Genomic DNA, 19,400 nt, shown 5'->3' on the forward strand with positions numbered 1-19,400 from the left:
TGGTTATTTATAGATCTGCTTCATTGTGCTCCTATTACAGGATGATTGGTGCAACTGGAGGTTTAAGGGCTATGCATGTCTCATGCATTGGGCTCCTCTTCTCCTTGAATCTAAGGAGACCACTACATCTTTTCCACCTAAAGCCAAGCTCAGTACTATACCTGCATTCTCAGGCTTCTCTTCATGTCAGGAGACCAACTTCTCTTATGTACACTCCTCAAATGTAAGCATCAAATCAGATGTAAGCAATCCACGGTGTCAGACACTCCTGGGTTTAAGATGATGATGATATTAATAATAATTTCAAAAAGCAGATTTACGGGAGTCCAGTTTGGACCAGAACCAAACACGAGTTGGGTAGGTTAATCTTCCCATAAGTCTGTGGCAGGACATGTGTGCTGTAAATTTTAATGCACACATATACATTAAAGCAGGAATGTCCAAAGTCTGTTTTGGAGGCCCTAATCCAGCCCGCTGATAGATTTAATCTGGGCCCTGTGGGAGTATATGTTCACTTCATCAAATCTGGCCCCCTTCCCTCTTTGAAAAAAGTTTGGGCACCCCTGCATTAAAGTTTCAAGTACCGGTATACCTCTGAAATAAACAAACACACAATTTTGAAAATCATAAGGGATCCTTACCAGAGATGTCCCAGTGCACAACTGGCTTGACCCTTAAGAGAGGTCGTGACTAAAACGACATGAGATAATTAATCTCAGGGTTGTGGGTTTAAGCCCCACGTTGGGCAAAATAATATCTTGCCAGGGACCCTGTGCCCTTATGCTACGTGCTTCAGCCACCACCTCCAGTGGGTGCCAAAGATGTAGGGCAGGGAAATATGACATAGCATAAGGAAGCCAAGAGGGCACACGGGTTAAGTTATCCAAGCTGGTTTGGAGGAGAAGTGAGAAACTTAAGACGCTGGTGGCTTTCTTTGTTTTGTTTTTTTGTTTGGCAGCAACACTTGTTTTTCGTTTTGCTTCTTGCGATGTTCAAGTTCTGCCCTGAAAGACGGTTCATCTTGCAACATTTTCTTGTGTCCAACATTACAGCTGCCCACGACACACTTTACGGTGCGAGAATAGAATGGAAAAATAGATGCTTCGCCCCACTGACCCCCCCCTATGGCGACTTATTGCTTATGCAATTCCGTTACATGAATGTTTACTTGAAAGCAAGTTCCACTGGGGTCAGTAGGGCTCCTTACCAGGTGAACGTAGGAAGAAATTGCCGTCCTGATTTGCAAAGTGCCTTCTAATCTGCCTTTAGTTTTGCATTAATGGTGTGTGTGTGTGTGTGACTGTGTCTCACATTTTACAAGGCTGAGGGTGAGAGGCGGCGAGTTGCAATAGGTTCTGGGCAGCCGTAAGGGAATATGTATATTCTGCTCAATTAACTTGTGGGATTCACTAATACGAAGGGTGCGTTCAGACGTGAGGATCATTGAGTTAGGTTTCCTGTGAAAAGGGACTGGTTGCTAAACCACTCTGGGAAAAGTAGCTCTGCGTAGGGAATAGGGGTCTCCGAACAACTCTCAGCATCCTTAATGAAAAATAGCTCCCATAATTCTTCGGGGGGAAGCCATGATGGTTTAAAGTGGTATCATTGTGCTTTAAATGCATGGAGTGTTTGACATGTGGCAACACAGTAAGCTATAACACAGGTAGGACTTGAAACTAAATGCTCCATCCCATGGGCTCCCAGAAGTGAGAGTCAACCCAAGAATAGGCCCTCTGGTTCCTGGCCAGATCTAGTCACCTCATGGGAAAGGTTCAGAGGGAAAGCTGAGTCTATGCTGGCTGCTGTCCCTCCAGCTCTGTGGGGAGGCCTAGCTCCTATTTCAAGAACTGGTAAGCTGGGTCAGTCCACAACATTGTGCTTCTTGAGAGAGAGGAGCAATTGACACTTTGCCTCCCCTGCAAGGAAAAGAGCAGATTTTCTGGCAAAGCTGAGGAGGAAAATCCCACGTGCCTGTTCTTGGAAATAAAGAAATGCAACAACAATATATCTAATTACTAACATTATGTTGCTGTTTAATGACACTCTGTATCAGCCGCCTGAGGCTGCCTCTTGACCCTGCCCAATGGTAGGGCCGACCTTGCAAAGAATTCTGCTCGTTGCCTTCATTAAAAAAACACACACCTACAACTGAAGTAGTAATCTTCTAGAGCTATTTAAATACTCTGTGTGTGTGTGTGTGTGTGTGTGTGTGTGTGTGTGTATCCCATTTATTTCAGCACCCCTCTTTTCAACAAGGTCTCAGTGCAGCAGGGACAGCAGCAGCTTCCTGAAATCTCCTGAAGTCTCGGATCGGATGGCTTCGGCCAGAGACCTGCTGTACATCTGCTGAAACCTCTCCTTGATTGTCTGAAGGTCAATCTTGAAAGCAAATGAGAAGAGATTAGGAGCCATGGGTCAAAAGCTTGAAATGCCAGAGCATTCTCTTGGGGGCCATAGGTGAGAAATAGAAGGAGAAGATAAGTGAGCTCTCCCGGGACGCACTCAGTTAAACTTTTCCGGCTGTTGCTTGTGAACCCCAAGCCCTGTCCATATATAGACAAGGATCGGAACAAACTATAAAAAAACCCAACTGCCAATCGTGCAGGAGCAAGCCTCGCCCTGACAAAGGAAATAGGGTCCTTCCGTAGAGTGAGGTATTCTGGGAGAGGCGGCATGAAAGAAAGCCTGCAAAACTGCCGTTTTTCCTGGTTGGTAGATCTTACTTTTGTAAATGACTGAAATTACTGCAACAAAAGGAAAGGGGGAGAGGAGCAGTAGCCTATTCAAATCTGGCGGGTGGCTTTAATCATATTTCTGCGTTGGCTATCAGGAGACCTGCAAGGGCAACCACTTCCCAATGTATTCAGTGAACATGTGAGAGGGTGAGCGGAATTGTGCCCATTTGTCATGCTCCCTGATGCCAGTGTGCTGGCTTACTACATTCTGATTACTGCTTATGCCAGGTGCCCTATGGGCATGAATCTGTACTGATATAACCTCCTTATTATTCATTTTTAAATTAATTTATATACTGCTTACATGCCCAGTTTTTTTAATGTGTTTAGAAAGTTGTAACCATTGTAGAATGTTTTTGCTTTTAAATTCTGGCTATGATTGCTGCCCTGGGCACCTTTGGGAGGAAAGGCAGGACATTTGTTAAATAAATAAATAAATAAATAAATAAATAAATAAATAAAATAAAAAATGGGTTCTAGGCGCTTTAAAATCACCATCAAAATCAATTAAAATACACAACAAAACAAGCCTGCATCCTTAGTGTATGTGTTAGGGGCTCCACAATTCAAGCGTCGACATAAAGTCTAAATAATATTTTCATAGGTCTACTTACATAGGAGACTGTTGGCACAATTAAATCAGGAAGTTTAAGTTCAGCGGAATGGTTGCCTAAAGAGGTGTTCCTTTGTGAGCCGGCAGAATGCCAATACTGTTGGGGGACTTTCCTATTTCACTTGTGTCCATGAGTGAAGAAGCCCACCTTCAAGTTACCACAAGCTGAAAATCATCAGGCCACTGGTGCTAGCAGAGCTATTGCATATTATTAGGGTGACAAGCATGCTACACAAGTGACGTCCGTGCTCTCCTCTTTCTATCCGGTCACTTTTCAAAGAGGTCCTGACTGCAACGATAACACATTCACACAAGAATTTAAGAATCCCCAAACGGCTTACCTCAGCCCTCGTCACCAGGATGCGAATCAAGGTCTCCTCGTCAGTTCCTGCGCCCTTCATAGACTCATACAGGCGAGCGGCGAAATAGGCTTGGCAATCCCTGGCACATCTTACTAAAGAAAAACATTCCATGAGGACCCACAATGGTGCCATCGAGAATGAAAATATGCAGCCAATGAATCAGATGCCGAGGGAAAATGATGGTCTGAGTTTCCTCAGGCAGTAGTCACTGGGCAGGGGCAGGGGCTACTGTCGGTGCAGCTGGCAGGTGAGTTTTGGGCCCTGGGTCACCTGGAATAGGTGCAGGTCTTCCTTGCCCCTCCTTGTCCCCATGGAACACCCATTCTGGGGGAGTTACGGTGGCATACATTCCACTGGTTGAGCCCCGGGCTCAGTCAAGTTGAGTTACACAGGGACATAGGAAGCTGCCTCGTACTGAATCAGACCGTTGACCCACTCTGGATCAATATTGTCTACACTGACAGGAAGCAGCTGTCTGGGATTTTAGACTGGGCTCAGCATGCAGAGCAAATGCTTTACTGCTGAGCCAGGACCCTTCTCTAAGATCTGCTGGGCTCAGGGGAGATAAGCCGACCCACCTATTCCAAACTCTGCTCATCCTGGAAGATCTGAAGTTTGAATTGTGCTATAAAGGCAAATTATGATTTTAGAAGGGGCTGCGTCTGAGGGGCTTCGGGTTCCAGAATATGATCCCGTATAGTTCCCCCCCTTCCCCACTCATGATTTCATCCAGTGTAGCAAATAGAGCCACTTCAGGTGATGATTTTTTAAAAAAAAATATTTAAAAGTCTTTGTTTTTACCAAGAGTTAGATAGGCCTTCTCAAGGTCGCCAGAGGTTTCGCTCTTAATGGCATCTTCAATATCTTTGCCGGTCAGCTACGGTGCAATAAACAAATAAATCTCATAACTGTTCTTTGTAGTGCAGAGTTTAGTACAGAGATACCATGAGGCATTGCCACTGCTTTTTTGGGGGGGAGGGCAGGGGTTCCTGCTCTTCCCCCTTTAAAAGGTAAAGGGTAAAGGGACCCCTGACCATTAGCTCCAGTTGCGGATGACTCTGGGGTTGCGGCGTTCATCTCACTTTATTGGCCGAGGGAGCCGGCGTACAGCTTCCGGGTCATGTGGCCAGCATGACTAAGCCGCTTCTGGCGAACCAGAGCAGCGCACAGAAACGCCATTTACCTTCCCGCCGGAGTGGTACCTATTTATCTACTTTCACTTTGACGTGCTTTTGAACTGCTAGGTGGGCAGGAGCTGGGACCGAGCAACGGGAGCTCACCCTGTCATGGGGATTCGAACCGCCGACCTTCTGATCAGCAAGCCCTAGGCTCTGTGGTTTAACCCACAGCGCTACTCACATCCCCTTTCCCCTTTAGCCTGGTACAAAAAATGTATGCTGCCAGTGGGAAGGTGGGGAAAGGAAGAAGGCAGCAACTTGCCTGCTTAGTGTATGTGTAGGGACTCTGCAATTCAAGCACACACATAAAATCATAGAATCACAGAGTTGGAAGGGATCCTGAGGGTCATCTAGCCCAGTGTTTTTCAACCACTGTTCCGCGGCACACTAGTGTGCCACGAGATGTTGCCTGGTGTGCCGTGGGAAAAATTTGTTTATTTGATTCCTATTCAAGAGAATTACTTTATATATAGTCAATATAGGCACAGAGTTAATTTTTTTAACATTTTCTAATGGTGGTGTGCCTCGTGATTTTTTTCATGAAACAAGTGTGCCTTTGCCCAAAAAAGGTTGAAAAACACTGATCTAGCCCAACCCCTTGCAAAATGCAGGAATCATAGCTAATCTCTGCTTAAAAACTTCCAGTGAAGAGGAGTCCACCACCTCCTGAGACTGTCCATTCCACTGTTGAGCAGTTCTTACCATCAGATAGTTCTTCCTAACGTTTAGTCAGAATCTCCTCCCTTTGCTACTGGCCTAAACCCTGTCACTGATTTTGAAGCTCTGCTTAAATATAACCGAAATTCCACCTTAACTATTAAAAACAAAAATCTGGCAGCCGGCTCTGAATTCTAGCTTTTGCACAAAAGGTATCTTGTGTAAAAGCCAGACTACCTTCTACTAGTCAGTTGGCAACTTTGGCGAGTAGTCAGGGGTGAAGAACTTGTGAGCTCGAGGTGAGCCTTATTTTTAGAGTCTAATGTATTTGCTTAAGCAAAACAAGGTGTTTAAATAACTTTAAACTTAATCTAAATAGGCTTAGGGTTTAGTTAAAACAACACTTTTTGAAATTACGTTTTATCCCAGCCTTCCTCGAAGGAGTTGGGTAGCTGAACTAACTGCCACAGAAATGACCCATATTATTCTCCTGTTTCCCTGCCTCCCTTTCTCTCCTCTTCCTCCCTTGCTTGTCCTGGGTTAAATTAAGGATTGATTCACCGCTGGATGGGTGGGACCTTATTGTACAATGTTGTTGTTGTTGTTGTTGTTGTTGTTGTTGTTGTTGTTGTTGTTGTTGTATTAGTAGCATTCAGCAAAGTGGAAATGGCACTTCTTCACACAGTGAAGGATTTAACTGTGGAATTCGCCACTGCAGAGAAAGCAGCCATCGCTCCATCCAGCTCAGTCTCGTGGATACTGACTGACAGGGGCTCTCCAGGATTCCAGGCAGGTGTCTTTCCCCATCCCTACCTGGAGATGCTAGGGATCGAACCTGGGACCTTTCTTGCTGCAAAGCATTTGCTCTGCCACTGAGCCACGTGTGGCATTTTTCAGCAAGAGGTAGTGATGTCCACCAACTTGGGCAGCTGTAAAAGGTGTCATGGCGGATGCAGCAATCCAAGGCTGCTATCCATAATATGCCTCTGAATACCAGTTGCTAGGAATCACAACTGGGGAGAGTGTTGCTGTACTGAGGTCCCTCTTGTGGGCTTATGGCAGATATCTAGTTGGCCGCTGTGAGAACAAGACCCGGGCTCTTCTTCTCTTCACATTGGTGGTGCTGTGTCTTCATCATGAAATTCGTGGTCCTTAAGACATTGTTGGATTCCCAACTTTCACGAGCCTGCATCAGTTTCCCAAACTTGGGTCTCCAGTGGTTGTTGGACTACAACTCTCATCACCCCTAGCTAGCAGGACCAGTGGTCAGGGATGATGGGAGTTGGAGTCCAACAACAGCTGGAGACCCAAGTTTGGGGAAACCCTGGTCTACATGGTCAATGCTCAAAGGTGATGAGGGTTGGAGTTCAGACCCAGGTTCTCATTGGTCATGGCCACCAGCCAACACAACAGTTTAACATTGTATCAACAGTTTAACATTGTGTGCCGATTCTTCATTGCAGGGATAGCAATTGCACTTTAAAGCTAGACGCTCAACCAATATTTTACAAACTGGCAGCACTAGCATGGAGCTTCAGGTGAAGTATTAGTTGCCACAACAGAACAAGGGTACTCACGTGTTTGTAGGCTTCAAAGGTAGCCCTCAGCTGCATGTAGTTTCTCTTTGCCAAGACATCATTGAAAGCCAGCTCGTCAGTTCCCCAGCGACCTTCTCCTGCCTCAGAGATGGAAGACCACTATAACTATATTTTTTGTGACATATCCACTGAGAACAGGCTAAGAATTTAAACTACAGGAATATAAATACGGGTCAAGCTTGGTTTGTGGGTTTTTTGTGTAGAGAGATTAGGTAATGTTGATGTGAGGTTTGGAGCTTTCAGGGTTAAATAAGCTCAACAGTACGCCCCTCCCACAGGGAAGATGTGTCACAACATCCGGGGTATCTGCTGTATGCGAAGCCTATGTGATTTATGTGACGCACTGTTTATTTCCTGGTCAGTCCTACTTTCGGTTTTGACCGGGCGACATGTCTTCTGTAAGCCCGGGAGAGAAGCTCCGTGATTTATATGCCTGTAAATAAAGCTTGCTTGACTTGAAACAAGCTAGACTGTGTGGGAATTTAATTGCTAGCAGGAAAGGCACACATACCGTTGCGCAAGAAGTTTGAAGTTTGAACAACTCTGCAAAAGCACTGGAGAAGCAGGGAAACGCGGCAGGAATCATAGCTGGACACCACTCCAAGTGCTATACTGTACTGGTTTGGAGGCTTTTCCAGTTAAAACCAAAAGCCCCAACAGTTGAACCTGTCAATTTTGCTTTCCCCAAGTTTCCCAAAAAGAAGTTTGGTTCTCCACATTTTCACATGAGTTCACAGATTTTTTTTTAGGTTCATTCGAAAATTCCTCAGACTATTTTTCCAAATACACAAGTTTGCCTAATATACAGATTTTTGCAAAGCCGTTTTATATAAGATAATGCATTTTTGGCGTATTTTTTTTTTTTTTTTACCAATGTGTATTTTTAATGCAGAGTCTACCCTCGTATGTGTGTTTTTGGTACACATTACTCGGCTGGAGAACTGCGCTGCAAAATTTGGAGGTGCGTGAATTTCAAAGGACGGCTGTTTCTCAGTCCGCATATTGTTTCAGGATGCGTGAATCACGTAGGTTCACAGTTAAACCCGAACTGAACCAATTTCTGCCCCGTGTCTGGGAGAGATAGAATGGCCGCAGGCCCTCTTTCAACAGCAGAACAGCTAGCCCTCTGTTTAAAGCAGGCTTCCTCAACCTCGGCCCTCCAGGTGTTTTTGGCCTACAACTCCCATGATCCCTAGCTAGCAGGACCAGTGTTCAGGACTGATGGGAATTGTATTCTCAAAACATCTGGAGGGCTGAGGTTGAGGAAGCCTGGTTTAAAGGATCAAAGTCCAGTTTAAAGATAAAGAAACATGTGAACTTCCGGTTGGTCACGCCTCCATTTTGGATGGAGGTTTCTTCATCGGAAGAAACCTCAGCAGTTTGAAGGTTGGGGGAACCGCAAAAGCGCTGCGGGCCCCCTTAAAAACCTCAGATTGGGTGTTCTGAGGACTTGGTGATCCGTTCTAACTGTACCTGTACCAGTTAGAACAAATCAGGTGTTTCTGTTTGTTTGTTTTGCAGATCTATGCTTACTCTTGGCCTCTTCTCTGGGCGATACATATCTATTTTTTAGAAAGTGGCCTCCCCAAGGGAGGCATCACCTCCCCTGTAAGGACAGTTTGACAATGGTATAAATGCTCAAAAAGCTTTTAGCCGATGGTGAATATTAAGAGTTTGCTTAACTGGAACTGGTGGGCGGTTGGCTGTACCAAAGCACCTGGAACGCAAATCACACCCAACCACAGGTCAGAAGGAGAAACACTCTTGAGACCCTCCAAGTGTCCCTATTTTTCAGGGACAGTCCCAGATTTTCAGAAGCCATCCCGGTTTCTGATTTGATCCCAGAATGTCCTGCTTTTCCTTAGGACCTCCCTATTTTCATCGGAGAAATGTTGGAGGAGACGTTTTCATTGGAGAAATGTCGGAGGGCATAAATAGGATGTCCTTATTTTCATCGGAGAAATGTTGGAGGGTATGTACTCTCCGTTGCTTGTTCTGTAGAGAATGCACCTGGAGAGCTGGGGAAGCACCAGTTTGGGGATCCAGCTGGGAAGATAGCTTGGAATTTCAAGGTGTTGAGGCTGATGGCAGGGTACCAAAGCAGCCGGGGCAGAGGAAGGGTGTGTGCCGCCCCGGGTGTCACCACGGAGGGGGTGTGTGACAAAATGCTGGGCGGCACTCACCACAGGACTTGCAGCGTGCCTGAGCCACGCATCTCTCCTGAGAGAGACACGGTGGCTCGGGTGCATGCAGGCTCCATGCTGCCCAAATGGTCTGTCCATTGCCTCCCCACCAGCTGTAGGGCGACTGAGTGGGAGGAGGCAGGCAGACTCTGGAGGCCCCGTGGTGTGCCCCTATGGGCGCCTTGCCCCGCTCCTGGGTGTGCTGCCCCAGGCACCCGAGCAGTGCTGTCAAGTATCCCGTTTTCCCCGGGAATCTCCCTTATTTCAAGCAGTTTCCTGCTGCAATCCCTTATTTTTTTATATCCCTTTAATTTCCCGTTTTTTCTAAGGAAGCAGCTCCTCTCCCTCCCTCTGCTGGCCAGGGACTGGGAAGACCTCGCCTCCTTGCAGCCTCAAAGCAAGTGGGAACCATTTCCCGCGCTTACAGGTGTCGTGGCCCACGGGCAGCGTTTCCAAAATACAGTAAGCCTACTGCACGCGTTCACACCAGTGCCACCCACTTTTGCTTCTGGCTCCGCCCACCACTGCTATGTGACTGTCCCCGGGATAGGTGAGGCTGCTGATCCCTTATTTTCAAATCCGAAACTTGACAGCTATGCATCCGAGTGGCTTCCTCCGCTGGTGAAAGCAGCCATGCTGTCTGCCTGTTTGATTGCTTCAGAACCCTAATAATAAAATAAAAGCTGTCCCACCTGTTTATGTTATATCATTATTGTGCTTACTTCATAGAGATCCTTGGCATCTTTCTGGGCCAGGTTTTCATTAGTCTCCATCCCTTGATCTCTGCTAGCCTGTGGGGGGGGGGATATGACACCCCGTTAAGAAAAAGCACAAACAAAGAACAGGTTGTTTTCCTTCTAGTATGGAAGTTTCCCCCTTGCCCTGGGCTATTGGAAGTGGTTTTTAGCATTCCACAGCTCTACCCTCTGATTTCAAAACCATTCTTCTTAATTTCAGGTCTGCAGCTACTACTTGTTGGTGAGGGAATTAACCCCATAACTTATTTGTTTGCTCCAGAATCGAGTCCTGCCATTGAAACCGAAGCAGGTGAACTCCAGTGCAAATTCCCAGAGCGGCTTAACAATCCCTCTTTCCTGGGGAACTCTAGGAATTGTAGCTCTGTCAAGGGAACAGGGTCTCCTAACAAGTCTCAGCACCCTTAATGAACTACAGTTCCCAGGATTCCTTGGGGGAAGCCATGATTGTTTTAAGTGATATGATACTGCTTTGAATGTATAGTGCAGATGGGTTGGGAATACACAACCAAACAGAACAATTTAGTGTTGCAGGCAGTGGTGTGCTTTGTCAAGATTCTACAGAATGGAGGTGAACAAACAGGGATGGCTCTGGAAAAATGGCTGGTGTAGATTAAGCACCCTTTATTCTGAAAACTTTAAAAACCATCTGACAAAGAGACGCGTCAGTTTTTAGTCTGCCCTCTAGTGAGTGTTGACAAGCAAAGCTGGAAACAAGACACACAAATAGAAGAAGAAGAAGAAGAAGAAGAAGAAGAAGAAGAAGAAGAAGAAGAAGAAAAGTTTGGATTTGATATCCCGCTTTTCACTACCCGAAGGAGTCTCAAAGCAGCTAACATTCTCCTTTCCCTTCTTCCCCCACAACAAACACTCTGTGAGGTGAGTGAGGCTGAGAGACTTCAGAGAAGTGTGACTAGCCCAAGGTCACCCAGCAGCTGCATGTGGAGGAGCGGAGAGGCGAACCCGGTTCCCCAGATTACGAGTCTACCGCTCTTAACCACTACACCACACTGGTCCAACCCCTCCTCACCTTCAACACAGAGAGGAGTATCTTCCTCACTGACCCACTGGTATCGCTTTTGACGTCAGATTCCAGATTCCTGTCAAAGACTTTGAAGAAAAGGAAGAGAGTGACTGCTCGGGCCTTTTCACTCAAGCAGGGGTTCTTGAAATAAGACCTTACTTACTCCTTTGGTAGGCAGCTTTTATGGCTAAAATTTGCTGGGGGAGAGAAAAGAAAAACAGGTGGTTTTACTGGAGGAGCTGTTTTTTTCTATGTTGTTATCTGGTTAAAAGACATTTAAAGGTGATGCAGAAGCCCGGATGGCACTACCTGGTTGCTCCGTGTGCACAGGATCTCAATCAGGACTGACTCATCTGTCCCCACCCCTTTTATTGCCTTCCGAAGCTGCCTGGCCTCATAGTCGCATGGCTGGTCCAGTAGGGCCAGGGCAGTCTTTTCGAAATCCCCACTCAGCTCTCCTTTCAGCACTTCTTCCAAATCCTTAAAAAAAAACATAAGGGGAAAAAATAATCTCAAGCCATCCTTTAAGTCACAGTGAAGAACACCTTTCACAGGTCAAGAGGACAGGAGGAGAATCGGCGGGACTTGCTAAAATGTAGAAGTCTGAGTCAAATAAGTGCTGGAAATGTAATAAGGTAGAGGGAACGTTTTATCATATGTGGTGGACTTGTAAAAGGGTAAAAGAGGATTGGGAAATGATATATAATGAATTGAAGAAGAAAAAAACTTTGAAAGTACCTGTCCAAAAAAAGTCAGTCCTTTTTGGGGGGGATAATTCAGAGGGAAAATTCCAAGGTGTCAAAAAATATTATTTATGTATACTACTAATGCGGCCCGTGTTTTGCTAGCCCCCAAATGGAAAATGAGCGAGTTCCCAACCAAAGAAGAATGGCAACTTAAACTGATGGAATACGCACAGCTTGCAAATTTAACATACAGAATATGAGAACAAGAACATATATTGAGAGAAGACTGGACAGTGTTTACTGATCATATGGGTGAAAATTGTGTACATTTAAAAATGCTGGTACCATTAAGATAAATTAAACAGTGTAAATAAGTTTTGATGGTGTAACAATAGACTACTGAATGGTTTAGTTCATGTAAAATATGCAGGGGTGTATGGTATGCAAAATGAAACATTGAAAGAGAAGAAAGGAAGTCATTGATTTAACGTTGTCTAAATTGATATTTTGAAATGTAAATTAGAAAAATTTAATAAAAACTATATATAAAAAAGGAAGAGGATTGGTGGAAACAGTGGGTGGGTGCTGTGATGCATGGCTGACAGCAGGGGTGGAGAACCTTTTGCTCTCTCGAGGGCCACATTCTCTTCATTTCGAGGGCCACACACCCACAACATTACCTTGCCATATATGGCTTGGTACTTCTGCTTCATTTGCTGTCTCTGGTCTGATGAACGGTTGGACAAGATCTCAATAATGACTTTTTCATCTGTCCCTGGAAAATATGAATGCAAAGGAGGACATCAGCACGAAACCAATCTTTCCTGTAAAGTGGAGAGGGGATGGACAGTTATCCCTCTCTTCCCGTCTGAGAGTTTAGGGCTAGCACTGAATGGATGTTGCATACGTAGCTATAAATCAGATATAAGTTAGAGGTAAAGGACCCCTGGATGGTTAAGTCCAGTCAAAGGTGACTATGGGGTGCAGCGCTCATCTTTACTTTCAGGCCAAGGGAGCCAGCATTTGTCCACAGACAGCTTTCCAGGTCATGTGGCTAGTATGACTAAACCGCTTGTGGTGCAACGGAACACCGTGATGGAAACCAGAGCACACGGAAACACCGTTTACCTTCCCGCCGCAGCAGTACCTATGTATCTACTTGCACTGGTGTGCTTTCGAACTGCTAGGTTGGCAGGAGCTTGGGCAAAGCAATGGGTGCTCACCCTGTCACACGGATTCGAATTGCCAAACTTACAATTGGCAATCCCAAGAGGCTCAGTGGTTTAGACCACAGTGCCACCTGTGTCCCCTAAATCAGATGTGGGGACTGAGGACCTCTAGATGTTGTTGAACTCCAACTGCCACCAACCCATGCCAGCATGGCCAACAGTCAGGCATGATGGGAATTATGGTCCAATAACATCTTGGGTTGCATCCAACTACGTTTTACTCAGAGGAGGCCCACTGAAATTAATGGCCCTAAGTAAGTCGAGTTGATTAATTTCTATGGGTCTACTCTGAGGGGATCTAACACTGGCAACAAACGTGTGGAGGGCCACACGTTCGTCATCTGTACCATAGATAGTTGTGATTGATTCACTTGATGTCTCATCATCTATGCCACAAATTACTAAAAGCATCTTGGAATGCAAAGTTTTCCTGTGAATGACATGCCTGCTTCTCTTATTGATCAAATCTCACCAATATTTGCAGTTATTCAGACAAGTGAGCCTGTGTAACTGCTGTGTATTTGTACATGGACACCAGCTTAACGGAGTTCCAGATTGATGTTTATTGTGTCATTGGGAAGTGCCAATTAGGTAGACTTCCACTAAAATGTGAGCTGAACTGTTTTTCTCTCCTTTCCCTATTGTCTTGTGATTCCTGATATCAGATTTATGTCCATTTATCCTTTGGCGTAGGGTTTGGCCTGTTTGTCCAGGTAAAAAAGGTTAAGGACCCCTGGACGGTTACAGTAAGTCCAGTCAAAGGTGACTATGGGGTTGTGGCACTCATCTCACTTTTCAGGTTGATGAAGCCAGCCTTTGTCCACAGACAGCTTTCTGGGTTATGTGGCCAGCATGACCAAACCGCTTCTGGTGCAACGGAAACAATGTGACGGAAACCAGAGCGCATGGAAACGCCATTTACCTTCCAGCTGCAGCAGTACCTATTTATCTACTTGCACTGGCGTGCTTTCGAACTGCTAGGTTGGCAGAAGCTGGGACAGAGCAACGGGAGCTCACTCCGTTGAGCGAATTTGAACCGCCAACCTTCCGATCGGCAAGCCCAAGAGGCTCAGTGATTTAGACCACAGCGCCACCCGCGTCCACTGTCCCCCCCATCTAAACAAGAGTGCCTTGTTTTGCAGCAGGGTTTGGTCCTCTGCATGGGATTCTTGCCATGCAGGGTAAGTAGCAGGATTCTTACCCGTCCCTTTGCAAGCTTTATGGACCTTCTTGGCATCTCGCTCGGCATCAAAATCGTGGTGGCGCCGTATAGTTGGCTAGGAAACAGAGAACATCATTAAATGATGGGGGTGATCATATTGCTCTCTCCCTACAGTTGCCTTTGTCTCTTTATTTATATACCATAAAAATATGAAGGTGCTTTCACAACAAGAATATTTATACAGAAAAATTTACAAAGACCACCAACTATTACAGAAAGGTGTTAATTGCCTATAGAAGCTTGGCAGCATAGAAAAATTTTCAGCAGGCATTTGAGGGTTAAACCAGAAGGCACCTGAAATTGCCCTTTGCCCTGTCTTTACAGCTACAAGGGACACATTCTGATCCTGACCAGCCACACCTGACACCTAAACACTCACCTGTAGGGTTGTCTGTAGGTTAGCATCACCCCAGACCCTGAAATTTCATTTTGTGTGAATTTCTCCTAATACTGTATACACATTTTTGCATGTGCTTTTGCCTCATGTATGCATTTTTTGCTAATCTATTTTCTCTAATATGATATGCTGTTTTCACTAATATATGCAGGGCTTTTTCCCCCCAGTCAGAGCTCAGCTCTGGAACCTCAAAGGTAGGCGCCATTGCCATTCTAAGAGATCAAGGGAGAAGTTCATTGTGAGCTCCGACACCACTTTTTCTAGAAAAATAGCATTCAGTATATTTATGAAATTTTGTAAGCGCTACTTGGCTGCAATATCATATGGCAAAACTGGGGAGAATCTTGAAGGATGGCTGTGCTGTGGTTCTCGTGTGGTTTTGGAAAATGTGGAATTAGGTAGGCTCACCTTTAAATATGAACTTTAATTTCTCCTCTGATCTGTACTCTGGAGTCCTTGTAACAGACGAATCACACATCCCTTGCATCCATACACACACATCATAATGAGAGGCATTGGGCTAGATAAATTATATTGACCGAAACTACGTCAAGAAGTCAACCAGGAAATCCTGAAGACATGAACAGCAAATGTCTCATTCATGTTTCAACAAATACAGTTTGATGGCAGAAGGTTAGCTTAGGCAAATCGAGGCTGACAAGATTAACTCTCCATTGACTTGGGTTTAATTATTAATTGTATTAGGCGTTTCTAGACTTCAGGGTTTGTTTGTTTTTTTGGCTATGCTGATGGGAGTTGTAGTCCAGACATCTGAAGATTGCCAGGTTGTTGAAGGCTGTCCTGGAGAGCAGAATTAACACGGGGGCTACATGGGCCCTATAGCAAAACTGTATTTGATGGTAGGAATCCCAAACCCATCCCAACACAGTATAAAATATGGGTGCTGGGTGATTGTTCTGGAGCAAAAAAAAGAGTGTTGTGTAGGTAAGAACACAGGAAACTGCCTTACATCAGGACAGATTATTTGTCCATCCAGCTCAGTGCTTTCTGGCAGAAGCTCTCCAGGATTTTAGCTCTGCTTCTATTAACTGGAGATACCAGGGATCAACCCTGGGACTTTTTGAATGCAAAATGTGAGTGCCACAACTTAGCTATGAGCCCTCCCTGCCCACGACTTACTTCCAGGTGGTTTTTCCTACTGGGATTTCCCTCCTCTTCTCAGTTAAAACTATGATATCAGAAGTGAGCTCCTCTGGGACAAAGGTCTTGGGCAGTGAGGGAATGAATGCAGGAGTATTTGGCTCCCCTCACATGCACGCCCCTTTTGCTATAATAGCCAGACCCCCCATCTCCCGCGTTATACATGATTGGGGCAGATTCAGGTTTAAATAAATAGATCTCCTGGTGTTAGGTAAAGGTAGAGGACCCCTGGATGGTTAAGTCCAGTCAAAGGCGACTATGGGGTTTGTGGCACTCATCTCACTTTCAGGCCAAGGGAGCCAGCATTTGTCCACAGACAGCTTTCCAGGTCATGTGGCCAGCATGACTAAACCGCTTCTAGCGCAATGGGACACCGTGACAGAAACCAGAGCGCATGGAAACACTGTTTACCTTCCCGCCGCAGCGGTGCCTATTTATCTACTTGCACTGGTGTGCTTTTGAACTGCTAGGTTGGCAGGAGCTGGGACAGAGCAGCGGAAGCTCACCCCGTTGCGGGGATTTGAACTGCCAGCCTTCTGATGACAAGCCCAAGAGGCTCAGTGGTTTAGACCGTAGTGCCACCCTTGACCCTTATCTCTTGGCATTATTCCTAGTTTGACTGTAGCCCCATTCACCCATTCATTCCCTCTCTATGTGCACAGGAAATGTGTGTATTGGAGGCCAAACTGTGTCCATTTATCCCACCCTTGATGCAACTGTGCCCATCAGCTGAGGTTCTGCTTGCAGGCTTCCCATTGGCATCTGGTTGGCCACAGTGAGAACAGGTTGCTGTTCTAGATAAAGCTTTTGCTCTGAATCCACAAGGGTTTTCTTCAGTTTTCTCTACCAGATTTTTTTCAAAGAATCCGGGGACAAGAAATAAGTTATTAAAAATTATTTTTTAAAAAAATTAAGAAGTAATATATTCTCTTCTGTGGTCTCCTCTGTTGCACGGCCTTCCTCTGGGCTCCGGCCTACTCTCTTGCAATACTAGCCACCGTGGAGCAGGCTCGGGTCAGGCCTGGGCTCAGCCACGTGTCCTTGCCCTCCCAGTGCTCTCCTACCTCTCCTCCTCATCGGTGCGGCAAGGTCGGGGTTCCCCTCTTTTTTCACCTTCCTCTTTCTCGCTCTTCCTTCTCCTTCTCCTCTCCTCCTCCCTGCGTCGGCTCTGGGGTTTTTACTGGCCCTGGAGTGCCACTGGGCAGTCGGCCAGGTGGCTGCGCGCTCTCGCTCCCGGTTTGATTTGGGTCGCGGGGTGTCTGTGTGTCAGCGGTTCCCCCAATTGACGTGCCGGGCATCCCCGGTTCCCCCTTGGCAGTAGCAGTGGCAGTCTCAGCAGCCTGGAGCCAGCCTGGTAGCACAGTTGGCTCTGGCTGGCTTCAGAAGCTGCTCGCTGCCATGGCGCCTGCCATTTTGCCTTGCCGGAAGTCCCCATATGATGTGTCTTGTGCAACATTCATTCCCTACTAATAAATCTACAACACTTAAAATGTAAATCCAGGGACATTAAATGAAATCTGGGGACATTCTGGGGACGGATTTTGTCCAGGGACAGATTTGTAAATCCAGGGACTGTCCCCCAGAAAGTCTGGTAACCATATGCTAACCCCCATGAGTCAACTATTTCCCCAGAAATGGTCCAGATAATCTGTGTGCCCATACTGACCCCCACCCTTAGTAAACCATTTACTAAACTCTGATAGATTTGACTTCTGCATAGTTTTAACATTCAGAATTCATAAAAGTCTAGATTGTTTACAATGTAATGTAAAGAAGCAACCCTCTGCATTAATATAATTTTCTGATTCCGCCTTTTTTACTCCCTCTTGCGGTAACTCAAAGGAGCCAAGAGAGCTTCAAAAGAAGAACCAAAAGTAACTTTCGGGGAGCATGAGAAGCTGGCATAAGCAAACCGGTTTAAGTTAAGCCGGTGTAAAGTTACACCAGATCCAAACCTAATTCAGCAGCAGGGTTGCTGCTGCTCTGGCTAAGCCTGGCAGAGGGAAAACAAGACTTTAAAATACAGTGGTACCTCGGGTTACAAACACTTCGGGTTACAGACTCTGCTAACTCGGAAGTAGTACCTCAGGTTAAGAACTTTACCTCAGGATGAGAAGAGAAATCATGCGCCGGCGGCAGCGGGAGGCCCCATTAGCTAAAGTGGTACCTCAGGTTAAGAATGGACCTCTGGAACAAATTAAGTTTGTAACCAGAGGTACCACTGTAGTCTTCAGTGCCAGATGGGCAGGTCAAGTGACCAAGCAAAACAGGCTTAGGACCTAGGCTAAGTCCCGCCACCCCTGAACATTCCCCTTGGGAGGCTTATACTGGCCTGGCTCTGCCAGTTTGGGATGCTGGCATATCTTTGGTTGAATCCAGGGCTTTCCCCCTTCAGCCGGAACTCACAGGAACTCAGTTCTGTCACCTCTCAGGTGGGTGCCATTGCCATTATAAAAGAGTAGGGAGGCGTTCAGGCCACTTCTGACACCCCTTTTTCTAGAAAAATAGCACTGGCTGATTAAAACGGGTCCCTTTAGCGTATTTCTGTAGGCTGCAGACATGGGGGAAAAAATGGATCTTTGGACCCCCATAGTGAACAAGGCTAAATGGGCAAAAGGGAAGAGGAAGATTACTTACATGAAAGTTGCCCATCTCTCCTTAGAACTCAGGGACGTTGTTGTCTAATAAGACAGGTGTCTCTTAATATCCAGGTTTTATGCTTTTACAGTTCCGGGATTAATAAATAACCCATGGCATCGTTTTAGTCATTTAATCCATAAGTGATTATTTGCACCATCTCTTTCTTAATACTTAGGGGCCATAAAAACAGAGAGAGGGGGGGGGAAACACTTGTGTTTTGAGTAGTTATCTAAAGGTGCTACATTTATTCGAACAGATGATGGAGGAGATTCCCCCAGTTCCACACAGAGAAACACCTCCCTGGAAAAGCATCATGGCAGAAGGAAGACCAAACTGGCTCCATTCATGGATCAGGGAATGATCAGCTCTCGAGAGCTTTGCCAATGTGTGGCGTAGATAAAATTGGGCAGACGTCTCTCATCATAATTCTAAAAGCTAGGACTATCACAATGAAGCTGAACGGACAGACAAAAGGAAGCCACCCAGCACACAGTTAAAACTGTGGAATCGGATCCCACAAGATGCACCAATGGCCACAAACCTGGACGGCTTTAGAAGGGAATTAGGCAGAAATTCATGGACAAGGTTGCCAACGGCCTCAAGCCATGATGGCTTTAAGTTTTACCTTCACTGTTGGAGGCAGTATGCCTCTCAACAGGGGTGACCTGCCTGAGGCAAAACAGTAAGGTGCTCCTCCCCCGGCTGTCTGCCACCCCCACCCCCCACCGAATGTTAATATTGGAATTTGTCACACAATCCTCAAGCAAATGTTTTCCAGGTTGTATTCATAGGTGAGGCTAATTGGTGTTATCGAAAAAGCAAACAGAGCGTACCTGTGGAAGCCTGTACTAGCCTACAGTGAGCATTGCTGTTGGTTATTAATTGACCAAGTACCGGTATATGGGGAGAGTTTGTGCTACGCTGAATTTTCAAGGCTAATGAGTGAAGAAGTAATCATAG

The 19,400-nt window shown here is 45.9% G+C and overlaps 1 protein-coding gene across 1 annotated transcript; it reads right to left on the reverse strand.

Annotated features, from left to right (window-relative positions):
* Positions 1–2,230: 2,230 nt before the first annotated feature.
* Positions 2,231–18,604, reverse strand: ANXA13 (annexin A13). Its single transcript, XM_033155815.1, has 11 exons — positions 18,438–18,604; positions 14,222–14,297; positions 12,472–12,566; positions 11,415–11,585; positions 11,269–11,302; positions 11,112–11,191; positions 10,049–10,117; positions 7,123–7,224; positions 4,512–4,587; positions 3,690–3,802; positions 2,231–2,379 (listed from the first exon to the last, which is right to left on the reverse strand). The coding sequence occupies exons 1-11, from the start codon at positions 18,450–18,452 to the stop codon at positions 2,260–2,262; spliced, it is 951 nt and encodes a 316-aa protein (XP_033011706.1). The 5' UTR covers positions 18,453–18,604; the 3' UTR covers positions 2,231–2,259.
* Between the last annotated feature and the right edge of the window lie 796 nt (positions 18,605–19,400).

This window comes from Lacerta agilis, chromosome 7 (assembly GCF_009819535.1).
Source record: "Lacerta agilis isolate rLacAgi1 chromosome 7, rLacAgi1.pri, whole genome shotgun sequence".
NCBI classification, from domain to species: domain Eukaryota; kingdom Metazoa; phylum Chordata; class Lepidosauria; order Squamata; family Lacertidae; genus Lacerta; species Lacerta agilis.